The following is a 23142-nucleotide window of genomic DNA, read 5'->3' on the forward strand; positions in this document are numbered from 1 at the left end:
GCTCCTACAACTAACTAAACCCAGATTTGTCCAACTCTCTTCCACAAACATGTGGAATAACTGCATGAAAATATGCAAACCTAGTACCTATGAACATACCTATGTAATAGATCTTCACAAAGGTGAAGAAGTTCACCAGTTTTAGCATGGCCTCTCCTAGAAAAATGATGAGTTGAAGTTTTTACCTGAACCAGGAAGAATATTTATAACACCCTTGGGAAATCCAGCTTTAGCTGAGAGTTCCGCAAACTTCAAGGAAGTCAGAGGTGTGACCTAAGTAGAAACATTTAGATTAGGTCTCCTATTTTAATCAAAATAACATGATGATACCTTTTACATTCAATACATTACAATTTTGATACAATATTCACCTTCTTAAGTATTGGCAAATTAGAAGTAGTGGCTTCTTGTGAAAATAATTAATTCTTGAAAATGAGATTAGCACCAGAGCAGAATTGGAGTCAATCAATACTTTGTACCACCACAGCAACTTGTATTATTGCAAAAGCTCTTTCAAAAATATGACACAGTCAACCTTTGACAGATCAACCTAGGGGTGAAATCTGCTATGTTGCCTGAATTGTTTTGCCTGAACAGGGGCATCTGGGCCATCTGCATTTTTCTTTTTGCTCTCACCTGAGCTGGTTTGAGTACAAGGGTGTTGCCTGCAGCCAAGCATGCTGCGCTCTTCCATGCAAGCATCATCAGTGGGTAATTCCAGGGGATAATAATTGCACAGACACTTCAAGTAAGGAAAAACAGGGAAAGATTACATATTTGATGTCAGCTTTTCAATGGATTTTCTGCATGTCAAGGTTGTCACTAAGAAGAAAAAGTGATACTCACCCGATTGGCTCTTTCTTGGTGAATGTTAGATTATGGTTTGGCCGGGCCTGGTTAATTGGAATTGTAGCACCCTAAAAGACAGAGGATAGACAAATCTTCATCCTGATTTATAATTTTTCTTACAAATATATTTGCCATGTAAGTATGTTTCAGAAAGCTGCAGAATAGGCTTCAAAACCGCAAGCATTTTTGCATCAGGGAAAGAGTCGCAGATGCTTCTAATGTATGATTCCCTACTGTGGATATTGTAATCAAGTCCTGATTGTCAGCTGGATGAAATAACAGCATGGATAAAAAAAGTATGGGAGAACATAAAGCGAGGGTCTGATGAACAAAAAAAAGCCGGATTATATTCTTCATTGGTCTTAAAGATACTGGAGGAAATGCTCTATAATGTGTGGCCATCAAGCAAACTCACCAGCCTTGGTGAGTAGCAAAGCACGAGCCTCTGCACTTACCTGCATGATGAGCACAGTGACATTCTGACATTCTGTCCCATGAATAATCAAGAGCTGACCAAGCAAATATATCCACTGTGTCACCTTAGCTGATTCCTTAGCTATTTAGAGCCACATTCTAAATCCTTATTCTCCAGCTGGAGGTGGACTATCCTTTTGTATTGACAGGGAGACCCATTCTAGGCAAAATTCTAATTTTGCTTTAGTTTTTGATTCCTTACTTTTTCCTTTTTGGCACTGTTTCAGAAGAATAAAACCAAAAAAGGAGTGTGGAGAAGCACTGCCATTGATCATTTCTTTTACATATTCACTTGCCTGAATTTTGTCACACCATCCAGCAAAGTATCTGAATGTTTGCACAGACATTCCAATATGAGTCTTCAGAGCTAAAGTGTAGACAGCTCCTGAGTCAATAGACTCTATTGTTGCTAACTCTTCTTGGTGTTCTTCCATCAGGTCTGCAAGTCTTTAATAAAAAGGTTAAAAATCCACATCAAAGGGAAATGACATGTAACCATTGACAGCCTAAAATTATATTAAGTGTGGCAAAGAAGCATAATCAAAATAGCATTCCCACTAAATTTGGAGGTAGAGCCACTGCTCCCTAACATGAACAATTTCCCATTAGTCTGCAAATGTCTTCACACTGGCTGTATCAGAGATTGAATGAAGACATGAACTGTGCAAACTCACAAGAGGTGCAAGTAAGATTGTAGTAAGTTGATAACAATTGTCAAAGTGTCTCAAAAATACATCTGCACAGACTGATACCTGTACTTATGAGGCACTGCTGTTTCGTGTTCCCTTGTTCAAGTCTGTTTGCACCAATGAATTTTCACATTCAGTCCTTTGCACTGTCTCACATGCATTAATGCTTTTCTTCAGCTTCCTTCTGTGATTTGGTACTCAGAATCAATGCTCCCGTGTGATTTTAAGAGCTTAAAAAGTGCATTTGAGATCCTGTAAAGAGTATTCAAAACTGGGTGTGAAATCTGTGAAATTTTTCCACTATGTAAATTCTGGCCATTTAAAGCATTTGCAGACATGTGGGAAAATGTTCTTTAATACGTTTAAGTGTCTCTTGGAGACCCAGCTACAGGTCAGGGCATTGGCAGTGTTGTGTAAGAGAATGGATTTGGGCATGTCAGGGACAAAGGAGAAGATTCCATTTAAAGTGTGCTTAATATCTTTTATTAATGATTCCTTGAGACAAAGCAGCAGAGCTTTAATGGCACTCTGGCTCAGCACTCAAAATCTTCAGTTTGAACAGAGGCCAGAGAAGAAGGGGTCTTATTTCAATTAAGGTGATCTAGAGAGGCTTTTATCCACAAGGAATGGTTTGCAATATAAACACTCTGGTGTTTTATCCTAGAGAATGAGTTCCCTAAGCAAAGCTTTTAATCCAGGGATTACCTACGTGGTGTAGGGGAACTGCATTTTCCATATACCTAATATAGCTATTGCAAATCTTCCAAGTATAAAACAGAGCAGGAGTTTTCACACCTTAAAATTTTCTCTTTAGGGCAGAGTTAACTCCGTCTCTCAAGCACTTTACATTCCTGATGCAAATTAAACACAAGTTTATGCATGCTTTGGATATGTACAACTTATGAAAAACTTAAGTGACCGGCTCTATTTAATGTTCAGACTTGCCCATTTTCTCTTGTGAAGACTACTAACTGTGTAAGAGTCCTGCAGGCCTTTTTTCATGGCCTGGTCACACACTTTATAAGATAAGCAGAATTTTTGGCTTTGCTTTCATTCTTTTTTGCTAAAATTCCTGCATTGTCTTGTAAAATGTGGCATTTTTACGGGAGTAGCAACCTGAAAAAGTAGCTTCTTTACTCATGTCTACTCATTAATTTGCATGTTTAGACCTGAAAAAGCAACAAAAGGTTTTAATATAGCCCACACAAGAGGCTCTCTGTGTAGGGAAGCTCTGATGCTTCTGGTCACCTGAAGTTTGCAAAACAGTGTTCTCCCTGTGATTGTGAGAAGTATCATACTGCATATGGAGAATCTCTAATAATTGAGGTTTTATTAGCTGCCTCCAGTATCATGCTTACATTATCTAATCAGTATTACCATCTTTCTAAGATATCCCTTCCCCTTCAATAATCAAGCCTCAGCATTAAAATACCATTAATTCAACAAAACCCCTGCTTATGTTCTGAACCAATAGCAACACAGCCAAAAATAAGAACCAGGCATTAACTAGACGCAGTGAGACAGATACAAAAAAGAGATAAAAGTGTAAATGTTGGAATCAGCTTAGAGAACTTCCGCACAATTTATCCACTGCAGACCATAACACATCTCCACAGTGGGTCTTTAGCCAGATGCTGGCCTGTGATCCTGGGAAAATCAAGCACCAGTTACAGTCTACTTCACAATTAGTGGCATACTGTAGCTGTATGTTTACTGTACAGAGTGCATGTGCAGGCAGGCCTAGCAAGGTCAAATCTCTGCCTACCTAACTCAGGGAGACTGTTTTTAAAGCTTAGCCTCATTTATATGGAAGGATGGGGGTTTACAAGGGAATTCTCAATCCTTGTAACAAACCTCATATAGTTTAAATGAAGACATCAAGTATTTAAAATACATTTTCCTCAAATTCTTTGCTTCCATTCATAAATAATAATGAAAGAATGGTGGCAGTGAGAGACCACAAGATTCTTCTCTGCCACAAGAAAGTTGACCAGCTTAGACCTGAGGCTGGTACACTGAAGTAAATCAATTGTGAATGGGGGTGAAAAGTTGACTAGTCTGGAGCCTCTGACTGTGGGATTAGGAGCATCCATTGCATTCAGGAAACATTTACAACAATTCTTCAGCAAAACAGAGCAAGATTTGAGAAAATGAAACAAATGCAAGCTGTCTTGTACATACCTGTACATGAGTCGCCCTCTTTCCCTTGCATTCATCCTTCCCCATTCACCATCCTCAAACGCCTCCTTTGCTGCTGCCACTGCCTTGTCAACATCAGCCAGTGAGGCAGAAGAAACACTGGCTATTACCTGTGCAAAGGTAGCATTGTGTTAGCTCAAGAAGAAGAACCATTGGGATGCAGAGTTACTCCTTCCTCCCAAACTTCAAGAATGGGTATAAGCAAATGCTTAATATCCTCATCTGTGGTGACTGTTGTGGGTGAGCCAGGCTGCAAGAAGTTCAGATTACAATTGAGGTGGCAGAATTTGGAGGACACTGCAGGGACTCAGATGCCTCAAGCTTTCTTCTTCTTCAAAGCAAGGTGCATTGTCCCGCTGGATCTGATGCTCTCTTTCCGATGTGAAATCAATGTGATATTACGGAAGCTGGAAGCCTTTATATGTGGTATCACAATCTAATATCTAAACATGCTAAAACAAGTTCCTTTAACTTGTTCCATTCTTAAGAAATGGAGATTCTGTTATCTTAAACCACCACAAACACACAGTATTTTAAGATGATTGTGTTCTATAAATACACACATTGTAAATCTTCATACAAAATTGTTATGACTTTTCTTCCATTCTATGATGAGTTTCAGGAAAAGTATTGGAGTCTGACTTCTGATGATAATGAAATTTGTGTCATTGATTCCAGCAGACTTTATTTTATTTCATATATATATATATATATATATATATATAATTATTATTATTATTATTGTTGTTGTTGTTGTTGTTGTTGTTGTTGTTTTATTTTATTTTTAATTAAATGGCAACTACATGGACATCAAAATCACTTCTCTTATTTATAATTCACAGTTATGAGTTGCTCAACCAATATTGGGTAGTTCAGGGCTGAAGTGCAACAGTATGCATTTTCTTATTGAAAAATTATTTTTTGTACTGGGAATTTAAAGGGATGTTTTAATGTCAAATGACTCTAAGGTATCAGATTTATAAAAAAAATTTTAGAAAAGTGAAATTAATTACTGACAGAAAATATACCAAATATCCTAAAAGAAACACTTCCTTAGCAAATAAACTTCAGCAATTTCTGTTTGCAAAGCTAAACAGGAATGAAATCAGGGTAAAATATTCAGCTGAGTGTGAAAAGTGATATAATAATTGAAGTGGAAGTAGGTTATTTTTGCTTTGCAGCTTGACTCAAATGGAAAAAATTGTAGAATACACAAAATGTGAAGTAAATTGAAAATTAAAATTATTTCTAGGGGTTGTTCCATTTAGTATATTGTTGAAAAATCAGCAATATTTGGGTAATGTTTGAGATTTTTTAGTAGGCAAAACCAATGAAATGAACTGGTATCAATCATATTTAGAAATTACTTACTGATCCATCTGCTGGATTTATAGTGTCATATGTTTTTCCATCATCAGAATTTATAAATTTCCCATTTATGAAACATTGGTATGGCATATTCACAGTCATGTTGTTCATATTTTTTGAAACCTGGATGAAACAAACAACAAATTATTTTAAATGTATAATCATTAATAGTTTAATGTACCTGAACAAGTATTTGATATGTGCAGCCAATATCCAGACACATTTTAGCCTGTATATGTGGCTGTTAGAAGTAATATGTAATGGAAATATACAGAAGTTTGTATAACCAAGTAGTTCTTTGTTTTCCTACTGCATCAAGCAGTATAATTGAATGCATTGTCTGCCCACCTCTAAAACCCAAGAAAGACTAAGCATTAAGTACAAAATATAAGGTCTTACATAGTCAATGACTAACTCTTCCTCTTTGTCTTCTCCTCTGAGTTTTCTGACAGCCATCTGAATAAAGTCTGCAAACTTAGTGGCCATATACACATCTTCATTCTGTAGCTGAAGTCCACTATGCTTCTGTTTGATCTCTTCTAGCATTCTAAAGGTTTGGAAGAAGGAAAAACTTCAATTAATAATGAAAGAATTCTCCAGATAACTGAATCATTAGAAGGTCATAAGGGATCAAAACTGGGCCTCAGTTTGTATGCATGTAAATATGTGTGTGTCTGTGTGTGTGTTTCTCTGAGAAGGGCATAGAAGTTATCCATTTTACTGAAATCTGTTGATTTAATTGTAGATGTTAGGAAAAAGAAAATGTCACTTCTGGAATACTCTTAGGTAAACTTTTGAAAAACAATTACAAGAAGATATTGATATGCCATTGAAAAGCAGTATTTGGGACTACTCCAATCAATATATGGAGGACATTGAGATTGGTAAGCAATCAACACAATAATCAGTTTGTTTAAAAAATGCTGGTTTTATATCATGGTCTGTGTTGCAAAAAGAAGGCAAACCCAAGTCATGATAAACTCAGTGCTTCTTTAAGCATGGGCTCAATTCTTTCTGTGAAAGGTTTCTCTTTCCCTCTGGGAGAGTTCTTTGCTCATGTTCCCAGTCAGTCCCCTGGTCTGGAGATACCTGTGGTGGCATGCAGACAGGTTTGGGCATCACCAATCTCCCCTGGGGATGATGTTCCTGAGGTTAAGGGGAATTTTTCTTAAGTAGAAAGAGCAGGATTACATCAATATCTCATAACTTTGTGAGAAGAACTGTACATGTTTTAACTGTACAGGTAAGAAAGGGAATAGTAAGAATATTGGAAAACACAGAGGGATTATTTTTTAACACCACTGATTTAAAGGCACCATGACAACTTTTTTTCATTAACTTTGGCTTTACAAGTTTGTTATTTTGAATATTCTCACCTGACAACATGCATAGAGGATGCTCCAGATTTGAAGAAGTCTGTGGAATCCTCAATCACAGCAACATTGCTTAAAATGCCCTTCCAAATAGCCTAATAATACATAACAATAACAGAGGAAATAATGAATAATAGCAGAAAGTATTTATCAAATTGTATTTTCTACGGTATCTGTGCCTACAACATATCTTATTTCAAAGGTTTCTAAAACATGAAGTTATTTTATGAAGGTCTCAAACAGCCTAGAGACATGATATCAGACAAGAAATTTTTCAGTTTCATAATTAGATGATCAAAATATAGTATTTTGTCCATGGTAATTTTACTCAGGAAAGAAACCTGAATGGTGCAATGCTAAAAATTTTCAGACCCATTTTTTAAAGATTTTTTTATCCTCCAAATAGTAAGTTCCCATTGCATGATGGAATGTGTCATCAGTATAGGCAAGGATGACCTGGAGCAGTTTATGAATGGATTGATGGCATTTCAGGCACCTGGCCAAAGCTGAGAAGTAGTTTAAGCTGCATGCATAAGATGTAGAAATAAACAGTTAAATAACTGGTAATGTAATATTTCAATTACTTATAATTGAGTTTCAGAGTTAGCAGGCAGTGTCACCAACTGCTGAGTTTATACTTATTTTTCATAATTTTCTCAGTCATTCAATAGCTCCAGGCTATGAATTAGATTGCCGGCAAGCAGGTTCAAAGTAATCTTGATGCAGCAGTTTAAAATATTAGTACATGAAGCAGCATGACCTGTGCCAAAAGTTAATAACCCTGCAGCAGAGTTAGCACAAGGGAAGACATCTATGATTCATTTGCTCTGGCACAAAACTTTAATGACAAACATGGCTTTCAGCTAAGCTACTGACACTACAGAGAGACAGATTTCAGGAGAGGGCAGAAAAATTTCTCTCTGGCTCTGAGAGTTTTCTGCTCCAGCTGTTCCCATCCCTCTGGAAGCCAACTCCTTGTGTGTGGTAGTGGCAGAAGAGACAGTGCACACAGGTGCAGGGAGAACACTGCTGCCTTTTGCTTTCAGAAGGCTGTTCTGAGACTCCCTGGAGCTTGTCCAACAGGCCCATTCTGAGCACATCCTAGTGATTAACACCACAGAGAAATAAGGATTCCAAGAACTGTCCGAGTCTGCCAATGTTGAAAACCTCACTTCTATGAAGTGAAGCTCTGATTGTTCCTCCTCATTCCCACCTTCATGAATTGTAGATATTTCCCATTACTGATCCTGCACTGACTGTTTTTGTATCACTTGTATCTGAAGGGAAACTTTGTAAAGCGAGACAAATACACAAATGAGTTCCCAATTCCACCTGAATTAATATAAATAACTAAACCTTCACCCCCATAAACTTTGAGTATATTTTATCAAAAGATTATTTGTATGACTAAACAAAAGATATGTCTTGCCAAAATTAAGTATTTAATGCTTTTGTCTGAATAATATCCCATTATAGCAGTTTAGTGTATTACTCTGATATCTTCTGCAATCTTTTTCTCCTCTTCTGTAAGTTCCAGGGCAGTTGTTTCATCAGCAGAGAAGTATTTAGATGCAGGGATCATTTTTCCATCCTCGAACTGCAGATTTCTCACTAGTACCTGAAAAATGAGAGGATATGGTTTTAAATTGTTTGGGAGGTAGTACATCCTTGGGTGAAGAGTTTTCAGGCATTAATGCAGTGATTGAAATAATGAAATAAATGGCTTACAGAAAAGCTGATATTGATGCAGGCAATTTAGCACAGGCCACTCGTACCTGTCTTTTGGATTCTCTCCTAGTAAGAATATATTTTACTCCATATAGGAAATGATTATGGATTGAGTGAAAAGCAAAACATGAATGTCTTCTCTGCAGGATGGCAGAGGATTGATAAACTCCAAGTGAATTAGCTGTTAGTCATAAGCACCTGGATTTCTCTAGTTTGACAGTTCCATGCTACTTGCCCTTTTTGCTAAAACTATGCTTAAGTTTGCCAGACTGAGAGCTTACCATCTTCCCATCATTTCCAAAAACAACAAGGCCATTCTTTGTCACAAGGCCTGGTCTTGAAGCACCTTTTATTGTCAACTCTTGTCCAGCAGGCACTGAAGCATCAAGTAATGATGATCCATAAAAAGTAACCACCTAAAAATGTAATTAAAAGTGCACAGGTTCTAAATGTTAACAATTTTATGATACTGTTTTGAACTCTCATATAATAGAAATAAAAGATAATTACCTACACATGGAAAACATGTTACAACATTTCTAGATCTTTGTAACTCAGAACATGGAAAACTTAGCAAATTGCCTAAACCTGCAAAGCAGCTGAGCTGTAACAATGTGCATGCTGCAACCAGCACAGGAAAAGGGAGCAGCTTTTGTCAGTGCATGCCCAGAGTGAGGGACCACTCACTCTATAAAATTTCATAGATTTATTTCTGCAAACTACCTAGGCCCATATGTCCTTAAAATGAAACCTTCTGTTATTTCAGCAGCTCAGTGTTTCATTTTGCTGTCAATACTGTGATGTTGGCCACTGTACATAGGCTGTATTATACTGTAATGGATACCTGCTTCCCAAAATGACTGGCTCAGTTTGGTTCTACTCTTGGTACCTTTGTACCATGTCTCTCTTTTTTTTTTTTTTTTTTTTTTTTTTTTTTTTTTTTTTCAGATATTGTACTTGTCCTTCTTCAAATTAAATGACTCTGTGACTAAAAACCTGTTAACTACTATGCACAGAAATACTGTGTATTTCTTTAGGTGCCTGTTCTAGATACACATAAAACATACAGTCATCAAATTAGAGCTACTCCAATGTAACAGCCATTTGTATTCACCTGTATGCAGACATCTCTAATTTTAGAATAAAAAAAGTAAAAAAAGAGGGTATAGAGAAGAATATTCTTCTGGTTTTCAGAGCATACCTGTCCATTTATTGTTGTCCATGCTCCAGGCACTTTATCATGCCCTCGAATCCAATTGTGCAAAGCTACTGCAGGTTGGTCCCAGGAGATCTAGGAAATCAAGACATGCCAGGATGCACCACCACACCTTCCCAACCACAAACAAGATCATCTAATGCGGTAGGGGTGCTTAGATAAAATAATTCTCATATGGAAATTCAATTATTTTTGTATGTGTTGTTTATATGGCCTGTGGTTTTTTTTGGCACTAGAAGGAAAGGTGCCAAATCTCCCTTTTCCTAAAATCAAATGTACTTCTGGTAGAGAATTTCCTATGGCCTATTGGAAAACAAAGAGAGTGATCCTGATTCAGTGTTGTATCTACAAGCCTGGTGGCTTATTAAGAATCCAGTGAAATTGCAGCTGCCTCTTAGCTGCCTGTACATGATCCTGAATAGGACACCAAGTTTCTAAATACATGTAACTGCTGAAAGAAAAGTGGAACTTTACTTGGGGCTCCATTACATGCATCCTAATAGGTATCCCAGGAAAAAGCAGAAACAACTCAGCTAAAATTCATGTGAACTTCATATTGCTGCTACTGTAATTTGAGTTAATAGCTTTTCTAATGCTATGCCAAAAAAATAGTGTTACTTCACACTACCTCTGCATTTTCCTTTTTCTGGATCCCTTCATATGTTGCCCCTTCTTTAGGCTGAGGTATACGAGGGGCCTTACCATCAGCAATTAGATGTACAGCTTCTACCTATGTGAAAAAGTAAAAGATTTAATATTAGCTTGGTTCACCATTTTTTCCTCAGTCATGCTTAGGAATAACAGCAAAAGACTTTCTGCTACAAGGTGAATTGGTTTGGGTTTTTCTAAACCTAGTCTTTCCAAACTTCAAGGGACCAGTGCTGCCCTGATTAAATTTGTGTGTTTCCTTGAGCTTCTCTGGCAAAAGAAATAGCCTCCAAAATTTCATGGGAGTATCTAGTCACCAAACTTAGGGCACCTGTATGAGTTCCCCAGAACAAAAATGTGGCTCAGTATGATTGCATTCAACTTTTTCATTTTTCTCTCTGCGAAAAGTAATTTTTCTGCATTTAAATGGAGGAAGGAAAAAAAAAATCTCTAAGGAGTAATGATGAGTATTTTTTGTGCATTTTCTTTTATTCACTTAAAAAAAAAAATAAAAACGGGAAGCATAGAAAACCCAAAGTCAATCCACCAGAACTCTGAGCTTCAAACATCATACTGCCTTTTTTTCTTAAAAATCTCACATCTGTTTGGTTTTTTTTTTCTGAGCCTTTAGAAGATTTTGTCTTGTAAAAGCATTTAAGAAACCTATGGAAAGGGCCACATTCCAGACAAATTCAGCTTCTTGCCATCTGTGGAAACAGAATATGCTCTGCCTGCTGTCAGCAACAAATATTCTGAGGTCACTTCCTCAGCTGTTGTGCAGCTGCACGGTTCCAGTGAAGTCTAGGATTTGGCTGAGTATCCCAACCTCTGTCTTTCCAAATGCATATATCTTGTCTATATTTCTTTTGTTTCCAACCTCTTCTCCTCTTAAAAAAGCTGGTATTTAGCACAGCTAAACATACCATAGCCTTTATTCCTTCTGGGAAGAGAAACCTGTTATATAGGTCATCCACGGTATCATTTTGGCCAACATCACATTCTCGCTGCAGAAGTATTGGTCCAGTGTCCAAACCATCATCAGCCCAAAAAATAGTAAATCCTGCTTTCTTATCTCCTTGAATTAAAGTCCTGGGCATAAAAAAAGACTTACAGTAAATACAGACAAAATGAAAGTAGTTAGGAGTATCAACTCACATGTTACACATTCATTTTCTTCAGGAAGATAGTAAAGAAAATCCTAACAATCTTTGCTATACTTTCACTGCTCACTTCACAGCCAGGAACCCACAGTTTTGACACTGTTGATGTGTGGCTTCCACAAAGTGACAGAGGAAATTCTGCAACTGAAGCCAGGCTGTCTCACACAGTTCATTGTGATAATTATTTTTAAAGTATTATTAATGACAAGACAGAGCAAAAGGTGTGCCTCAGTTATGACAGATTTTGAAAGATGGAAGAACCTAACAGAATATTATCTTAATAATTCATGATTCTTTACTGTAATTATTAGCTAAGCCTCATGACTCCTCTGTAGGTCAACAAGAAAAGTACATTTATCACACCACTGAAAAGGAGTTAAACTCAGAGTGGAAAATGATGGGTATGCAACTGTTTAAGGAAAAGTTATGGGAATTAAGGCTATCCAGCCAGATTCTCAGCTGCTGTGCATGAACATAGCAATGCTTACATTAGACCTGTGCTGATTTACCCCAGCTCAGAATCTGCCTCTGCACCCAAAGGGAACTCCAGCCTCCTAAAATTTTTCAGCTCTTCTTTAGCATGTGTCTCAGAATGATGGAAAATCAGACTGGAATCATATGGAAAAGTGTTCTTAAGGGTGCAGCCAGAAATGATGACAAAAATGACATGGTTCCAGCCATTTGTCTGCATGCAAACGCCAATCCTATTTTAAGTGGTACATATCTCATGTAAATATTCCCTCAGCAGTCCATGCTGTAACAAGGATCATCTGAGATCTGGCTGTTACACAGGAAAATTCATTAATTATAAGCGCTGAAAGCTACATTATTAAAACGAGTGAAGTACACTGAAGTACATATGGGCTGAACAAGAGACAAACTCCAAAGACAATTGAGGAAGTTGGCAGATATAACAGAAGTGAAATCTTCCAGGAGTTTGCCCTGCTCATATCAGATCTTTCACATATTTAAGCTGCATTTCTTCTGTTTTTTTATTATGTAAAAATTCCAAAAGAGTACTCTAGTGAGAAATGGATGTCCTAAGCATGGACAAGAAAGTTTTATGAGCGAATGTCTCTGATGCAGAATAGGTGACAAGATAAGAACTGTGTGCCCCCTCCTCTGTCCACCAGCTCCTTCCACAAAGGGCTGCTGATAACAGAGTGGCAGCAGCTGAAAAAGACTGTAAATGAAGTGAGTGAGGAACCCTCTGCACTCCAGGGCCTTAGCTTGTACCTGGTTATGTTCAGCCATGCCCAATTCTCAAAGGTCTTCTTGGTTACACTGTGGGGATAAAGGGCCTAATCATCACCAGGGCTGTAGCCACAATATATGAAAGCAGTGATTAGAAAAAGGGATGAGAGGGTGAAAAACAAGAACAGACAGCCAAGGCCAAATCCTAGCTTAGTTTAAAGGCCTTGGGATGATGGTCTTTACCTGAGAAGGGCAGGAGCAGAAGGAATATGCAAAATAGAGCAAGACAGAGTGATACAGCACTGCAATACATTCCCATTTCTGCAAACCTTTGCCTTTCTGAAAGAGAGTTTGTATCTACACCCTTCTGAGAAATACACCTTGATGAACTTCTCCTCCATAAAAACCTTTTAGAGCTCTCTAGATATGAGGTTGCACAATTTAATAACAGACTGTATGGAGTAAAAGTAACTCCTTTTTTTGGAAAAATCCTACTACCTGATGTCTTAGCTGGCTGCTCCCTAACTTCTGATGAGAATGAACAATCATTCCTTATTCACCTTTCCATGTTTTTCATGCTCAACACACAGCTAGCTATGTCCTTCCCAATGACCTCTTTTCCATGATGAAGACTACATAATTTGTCTCCAGTCATGTGAAAGCTGTCCTATACTCTTGACCATCTTTCTTAGGCTTTTCTGAACTTAGCTTGTTCATGTTCCAGCTCAGATGCAGACAGTATTTAAGATCACAGAATCACAGAATATTCTGGGTCAGAAGGAACCCACAAGGATGATCGAGTCCAACTCTTGAATGAATGGATCCTTCCATGGTATCTTTTTTAAGTAACAGCAATTGGCTTTAACACTGCTTACACATAGTCAGGGGGGTTTTCCCCTTGTGTGCATTGTGTTATATTTTTTAACTTTGAATCTGACCTCAAATTTTCTTACCTTTACATTATCACACTTACTCATTTGCACAGCAAGTGAATTCCTTATTACAGATTGAAATCAGTCATTGATCTAAAGTTTCCTGGCTTTCTCTTTCAGCCTTTTTAAAACTGGTATTGCTTTTGATATTTCCCAGTCACCTGCATCAACATAATCTTAAGAAACAGAAATGTTGCAAGCAATCTCAAATCTGCAACTTCAAATTTGCTGAAGCCCCGTGGTCTTGAATAAGAGATTCTTATTCCTTCATCAGTTTACTGAAATGTCTTCTACTCACAGTTCAGCTCAAGAGAATTGTTCTGATTTATTCGACAAAAAGAAGGACTGTAGGATAGTAACATTTTAAGCTCCTCCATCCTGAATACCAATACAGATTTCCTACTGTGGTATTCTCTTTTATAAATACCTTTGTTAAATCAGACACCTCTATCACTTACATACCTCCCACCTTTAACATATTTGGAGGAATTGTTGTTATTACATTTTGTGCCTTAAAAAGTTGGTTCTTTATTTTCTGGACCATCTGACTCCCATTTTCCTCTGAGCTTATGCTATTTTACATTACACACTTGGACACAACTGACACTTTTTGAATTCTTTACTTCTCTAATAGTCTCCTTAACACCTCTGTTTAAGTACTTCAGCTTAGTACTTTATCTTAGTAAGGGATTAAAGTTAACAAAACAAAACTAAGTGTGCTTTTGCTTTGAATCCACAACACTATGGATTCAGATAGGCACCATGCCGCCTGTAAGATTATTTTAAAATTGTTTCTTCATATTTATATAATTTCCTATTTAATTTAGAGACTGTGATAATGTCATTTCTGTTGTCACAGGAGTGCCAGATTTGAGTCTACTGTGGCCATTATTGTAGTGTAGTTCCTTCAGGGTGACAATCTGAACTTACCTTGTGCATTGTGAGATAAGGTTTTATTCTTGTGCATTCTCCTCTCTTTTCTCCCCTCCACTCTGTGAAATCTTAGGGTCTGTATCAAACCCTCCTGTGATAGTTATCTAGTGTTTGTGGGGATGAGGTACAAGGGCAGTGTCCTTTTTATGGAAACTCCAGATTGTCGATTTGTGCATGTGAGTAAAATATATGAATGTACAGATCACACCACTGATCTTCCCAGAGTAACAGCTGAACTTGCATTGGAAATAACAATGAATCCTAGGTATGAAGTGCAGTGCATGTATCAAATAGTCAGCTGCTCCAGAGAAGTTCCTTCAGAGCAGTTGCAAGTCAACTGCAGCATTTACAAGAGCAATGGGTGCAGAGCAGCATCCTGAGGTGACAAACACGTAATTTTGATGCACAGAACTCACCAGTTGATTGCAGAAGCTCCTCGGTGGCGCGGTAGGATGGATGGATGGTAAATAATAGAGCCATGTTTTGGGCAGTCAATAACATCCATGGGGATAAACTGTGTACAGAATGGAAGGACATTTAACTCTGCTCCAACCGATTTGTAGGCTGCAATGACTTCCTGGATAGGCTTGCCTTTAGCTCTCCATTTGGAGAACTTAAAAACAGGAGTGCCATCCTTCTCTGCTGCCAGTGCTGTGGGGCAAGAACAGGATTTTTTTTTTTTTTTGTGTTGCAAATTCAAGCTGAAGTCAGAGACATATTGCATGACAACTCAAGCAGATCAAGTATGTGACTACAGTGCCTTTCTGTATGCTGTTTAAAAACCTTTGTGCTTGGATATATTTTATTCATTCTGTCTTTGATTCTCATTCTTACAGTTTATGTCAATCCCAACTTTCAGCTCACTCTTATGACTTGGCTAATAAGTACCAATGAAAGCAGAAAAGACCTATATTCGTACTTTACTTTCTCTTTTTTGTCTGTGAAATTGGATGTTGATCTTGACCTGAAGCATTTTTAGCTTGTCGATTTAACTCTTAAGTAAATACTTACTTAAATATCATTCCACACAAATTAGTGTGTACTGAAGTTACTTTTAGAAACAAAGACTGTAGCTGTCTGAGGGCACAGAAAACTTTAGAAAATGTTTGAGACTTAAGCTTTTGAGTCATCTGGAAGTAAAAGGAAGTGAAGATAGCTAGTAATTTAATTTTCTTTTTTTTTCCCCCAATCAGGAGAGATTGGAGTAAACTAATCTGCGGTTTTAGTTACAATAAATATATGATTGAAAGATTGGAAGATTTACTTAGTTACATTTGTTAGCATAATAGCTGTACAAGAATAATTTATAAACTGTAAACAAGTTATGCTACATCATATATAAAATCTTTATATAATGTAATCCAACCCAGACATGGATAGTCGATTTTTCATTTTCTAAGTGAATAGTTGCCTTCTCTAATTCTTCCAAAGTGTGATTAAGTCTTTTAATGAGATAGAATTGAGAACTACATGCTAGTCTGTGAACACCACAGCATCAGGAGGCAAAATTTATGTTTGATTCTTCCCTCATGAGAGTTCTGTAAAAACATGTCAGGACCAGACAACACCACCACCAACAAAAAACAATATACTAAAACCAAACAAATAAACAAACAAACAAAAAAACCACCAAAAAAACCTCTCCAACCAAAATGAAGAGAGAATTGAAACAGCTCACGGAATGTAGTTTTGATTTCAGATTATGTGTAAAGGTACATTCCATTCTGGCACTTCTATTTGCTAATCATATTAACTCACTGTCTTAGTGTCACTGAAGCAAAAACCAAAGTGACAATTCAGGTGGTTCCAAATTAGCTTCTTTGCCGTGCTGGGTTCTGAGTATGAGTATAATTCTGAATAAACAAAACTTTCTTTAGTAAGCCTAGAAAAATCCTTATGCACCTTGACCATGGAAAAAGGGACAGCAGAGCCTCCTCCAACCTTTTGAATGTGTTTTCCATCGTCCAGGTGGAAGAGAAATAGGCTCTGCAGGTACACTGCCACATACAAGCTTGCCAAAAAGGGCAGACAGCCAGGGATAAACAATCTTGGCTCTATGCCATGAGTGTCCCAGCCAGCACAGTGAAGCAGGTGACAGACATTTGCACTTGAATACAGGCTCAGCAGCTATTTGCTGTAAGATACAGATCTAGTTCAGATTGACTACCTCTAGGCTGTACATTCAAATAAGATATCCAGATTAATTTTGGTTTTCCAGTATCTTAATATACAGCCCTGCATGTTTAGAAACTACTTTAAAAGTTGCTTTTTTAAAGTACTGACAAACTGATGAGGTTAAACCGGTTCTGGGACTGGTGTTCGTTAAAGCATAGTTCTTGTACTAGATTTAGTGGAACAAAGGCAATATATGCAAGTCATTCCCATATAGATACAACCTTCTCATGGAAAGGCAAATTTGTAATGTACACCTGTAATTTTAACATTTGGATAACATTTTAACATAAGGTTACACTTACCCAAAGGATCAGCTTGTCCATTCTTGTCAGGCACAGTGAATACACCCACAACTTTATGTCCCTCTTTTCTCAGCTTGTTATAAACTTCTTGTCCAAAAATACTTTGGCCTATAAGGGCTAGCTTTAGCTTATGTTGATAAGCCTGGTAAAAAGAATAAAAACAAAACATGTTCTAGGATGCAAAGAAAATATGGTGTTGCTTACGTTTCTGTCTTGATCTGTCTTTGTCAGTTTTTAGTTTGATTTAAAATGGAATAGTCTTTTCTAGCCAAATCACCTTTGAAGGAATAATAATCAATTTTTTGAGATTAATAACAGGCAACATACAATTCAGAGAGAGCATACTTCACATGAAAGTATCATCTGATACTGTCACTGATGCTTATAAGGCTTTTCTAGATTTTTTATTAGATAGACCCACTGCTTCTTATGAGAGGCTCCATGATCTTATCCATAGTCAGAAATTAAAATACATTTGAAACATACATAAAACTCTTTTTCTAGGCATAATTTAAGTGGCTGGAACATGCCCTCTAAATCCCTGTAATTAAACTGAGGTATAATACTTGTGGTTAATGTGTATAGGCTAAAGAAGAAAAACTTGCATTATTCCTGCCAAGTTAAAGGTGATGATCATCCATTTGATCCTCCTACATGTGGTTCCCTTGCTGGACTTCCAATGCCTGCTGCATTTGGATCCCAGTATACTGGACATACGATTTAAGCTTTTTCAGGCTGAGCAGGTTCAAGTAACCACCTACACTTTTTTTTAAATTTATGATAGTTAGAATCAGAACACTATGATGATATCAGAATATCAGATATTGCTATGTTTTTCAAGTGATTGCTTCCTGAGAAAACTACTCTTTCCTTCAGAGTCCTGTTAGATTTATGTTTCAGTTGTGCTCCTCTCCCACCCTACCTCCAGCCCCTCACCTCTAACCTTTATCCCAGAACCAGTACTCCTGTAGCTGCAAGAACTGCATTAGGGTACTGAAGTAAGCAGGCACTGACATAAAAAAATGCAGATTATTCTTAACTGGATCTATTCACCAGCCTAATTTATAGCACTGCCGTGAGTCCTAACATAGGGCCAGCTGGGGAGCAGGAATGGAAACATGGCAGAAGGGCAGAACTATCTCTATATGCACTGTCTTTGTGTTTTTAGTCAACTTTTGGAAAATGAAAATGGAGACCTTTGAAAAACAAATGGACTACCAGAGCTGCTTAAAAAGGAAAGGTCTGCACAGAATAAACAGAAAACTTACCTTCCTCAAAGCTGAATCTGGCACAAACTCTTCCTAGACCCAAACTGTACAGATCCCTCCTCTTAGAAGGCGTGAGTGAAAGGTAGGAAATAAAACCACACACTCCCTGCCTTTGTTCTTAATTTCATTTTTCACAACTGGACTTTGACCTCCATTTTTTCATTATGACCCATTAGAGGAATCAAAGCTCTGTATGAATGTCTTAACCACTGACATTTGTCTTGTTTGTAAGTTGGCACTTGTATGTTTATCTCCTCCCTCCTCCTCCCTTTCTTAGGCTGCTGGGACATGAGGATACTTTGGGTGGGTTATTGATTGGATAACAAATGGTCTGCACTGCCCATCATATCACATGACAAAGAGAAATGTCCTGAAAAACAGGTTACTCTAAACCACAATACACTGCAATTCATTTCACAGCTGACTTATTATGAATGCATTTTACATGGTTTCAGGTTACATTTTTGCTGTGCAGCTGGCTTTAGAAAAGGGAGTTATGAATTGGTAGGTACCATTACAGAAATACTGAAGTGTGCTTTTAATTTTTTTTTAATATAAAACAATAGGAAATAATTATTTGTAACAGTGACAGTATTTTCCCTGAAAATGAAACTGCATAGTAAAACAGTTCTGTATTGCAGCATTACTCAGCACTAGTGTCACTGCAGTAGAAACAAGCAGTAAGATGCAAAGGTGGGCATAACTCAAGCCCTTGGAAAAACAGACTGTTATAATTGGCTGGTAAAAACATCTGTGAGATTGGTGATGATCATATTACTAACCAACACTGCACTGCTGGCAGCTATACCTCAAATAGTCCACTATTTTGTTCTTAACAAGGACAAGACCTTGTTCTGAATTACAACTTATCCTTGCAATCCTTATCCAGCAAGGCCAAACAGATGCAGGTAGTGCTCATTATCAATGCTTTATGATGGATGTCTTTATCTTTACAGTAGAAATATTGCTACAAAAAACAATAATTAGATTTTCCCAAGTAATAACTATAGCAGGCAAATTGGAGAAAGATTAACCTGCTGGGTCATTGAACATGTTTATCGTGGTATGAAATCCTCTGATCTCTGTACTGTGCTAACTAGTGCCCAACTAGTATATTGAATAAATGTTAAAAATAGTCCAGATGAGAATTAGTTATTTGACTTCTGTCCTTTCGTTAACATCTCTCATTAAGAACACAGAAGGTCTAAGAACACAAGACTGGAAGGGATCTTCTTAGCTCATAAATCTTCTCCTCTGCCATCACAAATAATCATGTCATATGATTGCATTTATAAATCTACCCAAACTCTTTCTCAAAGCACTTTTAGAGTATTCTCAAATACTTTTGGAGTATTCACTGCTGTATTCTGCTGCTTTTCTGGTCTTGGACAATCTTCTTGTAATTTTAAGTCCCAATTTATCACCACTTAAAGAGTTACTTTTCCACAAAGAGTTTATTCACAGTGTTAATAACATATGCACCTTCTATTCCTAAACTTTCAGTTTATGTTTCCCTGTGAATAAATCTGATTCTCATATTACATGGAATGGCATAGCAGTTCCAGTTCCAAATCATGAGTTGCTGTAAATCAACATACTTTCAATAAAGCGACACCTTTAATTTCTGCGAGTTGTGGAACTGAATCAAAAAATGGTGAGAAGCAAACAGAGAACACAGTCCCCAAATGAATAACAAATACAAAAAGCCCACCAAACCCAAACTGAAACTGGCAAGACTGAGAAGATTGCAGGCTGGGAAAATCTGTAGTGCACAAAAACATTAGTCTGGAGCTTTGCTGTCTCACACTTACAGAAAGTAACTCAAATGGGGACTGGTTTCAATCACAATATGGATCTGGTAAATGTGACCAGTGATTCTTGAGTTCTCTCTCTTCACTGAATGGTACAGAAGTATTGCATGACATCTGATTAGACTGTCTGTGCATCAACATTCACTGCCATCAGTAGAAAGCAGGAGAGAAACTCACAAGTCAACCATGCACAGGGTTTCCACTGAGTTAAAAAAAGGGAAAGAAATCTGTGTGGAAGGGCTTGCATGATCAGACCACAAGTTCAGTCCTTTATTTTTTGTTTTATTTGAAAAATTACAGTGGAAAAACTGAATGAGGTGTTATAGCCATTCATATCTTCTTTTGGAAACTCTCCTAAAATGAATCAGACCTCTGGAAGTGGGAAATTTCTGTAGAAGAATTTAATGTGGACATAACACCCAATTAAAATGGAAAGTTCTATAAGATGACAGAGAGAAGAAAAACAGCTTGATGTTTTGTGTCTCACAGAAATGACACATTTTGGCCACTCTGCCATCACTAGCATTCATCACGAAACTTTAAAAATGGATTCTGTTAAAGAACACCAAAACAATCTTGATTTTGAATAACGTGCTAGATGGATACTCCATCATCATCACTAACATATACAGAGATAAAACTTTTCCTTGTTTTTGACAGTGGGGTTAAGAGATTATATTAGAATTCTTTTGCAGTTGCCTGGCTGACTGTGAATGTGTAGCATGCACACGAAGGTTAATGGTCATGTACCATCAGAGTGGATCTTTTGCTGCACTTTTGTAAGATTACCCAATTCCTGATTATAGTAAACAATGCAGTTCAGGTGGCTGAGGGAGATCTGGCCTTTCTTTTATGACTAATCATAGACTAATATAGTTATTATGACAGAGCTGCCAAAATACAAGATTTTAGAAAATCAGTTTTCACTTTACTGTAATTCTCTTGTTTTCACTGTCTGAACTTTCCATTTCTTCTTTAACTTTCTATTTTTTTTTATAACATAACACAGATTAACAGTGATTATGTTTCCTTGACTCAAGCACTCATGATTTGAATGAAGAAAATAAGATAAAGGTAGAAGCATAAAATCTGAGAAGTGCTTGTACAAACAGTCTTATCTTAAATGTTCAACGTGTCTGAAAGTTCACGTGTTTCACCACCTCAATACAAGAGCAAAGATTTAAGTTAAACTTCTGTATTTAAAAATTCTGTCCATATAATCCCTTGATACCATATTGGAACTTGTTTTACAATAGCTCATTAAAAGTTATACAGTATTTTAATGTTTAATTCCATTCTGGTTCTATTTTTCCTCCAAAACACTTAAACAGAAATAAAACTAACAAATAGAATTAAGTACTGCATAGATGGCTGACCAATTCTGGTAACTATCTTGTCAAGTTCTAGATCGTAGAAATGGGAGGTAAGTTCAACATCTACATTTTCTTCACTAAGAAGAGTCTAAAGTTACAAAATCTCGCCACAGGAGAATATTTACTTTTTGGATAAAAATAATTTTCTCTTACTGCCTCTTTTGTTTGTGCATCTAAACTTCAGTTGGTTATCAGCTTCTAATTAAATTTCCTAAAAATCAAGATTTAGTAACCTCTACTCTGCTGCTTCCAAAGCTTATTATCAAAAAGATTACAGTATTTTACTTAGTTTGCATAAGAATTTAGTGAAACTAAAAATATTTGATGGTTACATCTTTTTCAAATAATCATAGAACGATGCCTCTTTTGAGAAGCAGTACTGCAACTTTATTTCTATTGAGATCTCCCTACATGTGCTAAATTCCAGTGCCTGTAAATAGAAACCTATAGTAGAGCCCCGCCCCCATCGACATACACATCCAGGGCAATGTGTTCCCATTCATTCATTCTCTCTTTTTTTGGATTGCATTTCCAAAAGGCTTGTGTTAAATCTCCTTATTCTAACGCCTTTCATGCAGATACCTCCCGAGGATTGCTGTTCTCACACGAAACTGAGCAGCCAAACACGAAACAATGAACGATCTCTAGGGAAGAAAAAAATCCCCCAGCCTCACTCCACTTGCCAGAGCTACACATCTGGATAATTTGGACTGGACAAGGCTTTCAGGGAGCGGTTACTCAGAGGAGTTCTGCAGACTATATATGTAACAAGACGTAAAGAAAATGGCTTGAAACAAATGCTCAGAGCTGTAAAAGACTAAAACACGGGGTGCAGAGGAATTTAGGCCATCAACTTCAACCCTGAGCAACCCACCATCCCAGAGCTATGAACCGGCGATGACACGGTCACAAACGAAACAGGCCAGGGCGGGGGGCTTCTCTCCGGCACTGGGAACGAGCACGGTCCCTTCTAACTGAGGTGACAGCCTTCAGCTTCTCGCAGGGCAAATCCAGCACGAGGGAGGCAGAGAACGGCTGCATCACATTGTTCTTGACACACGATTACGGGGCACTATCACAGCATCGCCGGTGCCTGCTCCCCGCAGCTTCCAGGCACATCCCTGCGCGATGCAGCGCCCAGATGATGGCTGCGATCCCGCTCGCCGAACGGCGAGATGCAGCCTCTGCACCCGCACCGAGCCCTTTCCCGACCCTGCCGTGCCTGTGCGCGCTTTGCTAAATCCTCGGCACAGACAATACTCATCACGTCCTGGAAAATACCCGCTCCCGCCATCCCCCTCCTTGCTCGGCCCCTGGTTGCCCCCCGACCGCTTGGCTCCCGGGCTCGGCTCGGCTCGGGGGGACGCGGGTCGGCGCCCGCCCGCCCCGCGCTACTCACCGCAGCCGTGGTGCAGATGGTCCGCAGCAGCCGAGGGGCTGTCCGCAGCAT

General features: G+C 37.9%; 1 protein-coding gene across 1 annotated transcript in view; it reads right to left on the reverse strand.

Moving 5' to 3' along the window:
• LOC131592066 (mitochondrial 10-formyltetrahydrofolate dehydrogenase-like) overlaps nt 1-23142 on the reverse strand; it is a 29690-nt gene extending 6548 nt beyond the window's left edge. Inside the window, exons 1-16 of the mRNA XM_058863328.1 lie at nt 23092-23142; nt 17241-17382; nt 15180-15414; nt 11468-11633; nt 10525-10626; nt 9882-9971; nt 8962-9096; nt 8445-8570; nt 6956-7047; nt 5979-6126; nt 5583-5702; nt 4194-4321; nt 1620-1770; nt 847-917; nt 637-742; nt 186-273 (exon numbers count right to left, since the gene is read on the reverse strand). Of these exons, the coding sequence (XP_058719311.1) occupies nt 186-273; nt 637-742; nt 847-917; nt 1620-1770; nt 4194-4321; nt 5583-5702; nt 5979-6126; nt 6956-7047; nt 8445-8570; nt 8962-9096; nt 9882-9971; nt 10525-10626; nt 11468-11633; nt 15180-15414; nt 17241-17382; nt 23092-23142 (1951 nt within the window). The remainder of the gene's footprint in view (nt 1-185; nt 274-636; nt 743-846; nt 918-1619; nt 1771-4193; nt 4322-5582; nt 5703-5978; nt 6127-6955; nt 7048-8444; nt 8571-8961; nt 9097-9881; nt 9972-10524; nt 10627-11467; nt 11634-15179; nt 15415-17240; nt 17383-23091) is intronic.

Source organism: Poecile atricapillus, chromosome W (genome assembly GCF_030490865.1).
Source record: "Poecile atricapillus isolate bPoeAtr1 chromosome W, bPoeAtr1.hap1, whole genome shotgun sequence".
Taxonomy (NCBI): Eukaryota; Metazoa; Chordata; class Aves; order Passeriformes; family Paridae; genus Poecile; species Poecile atricapillus.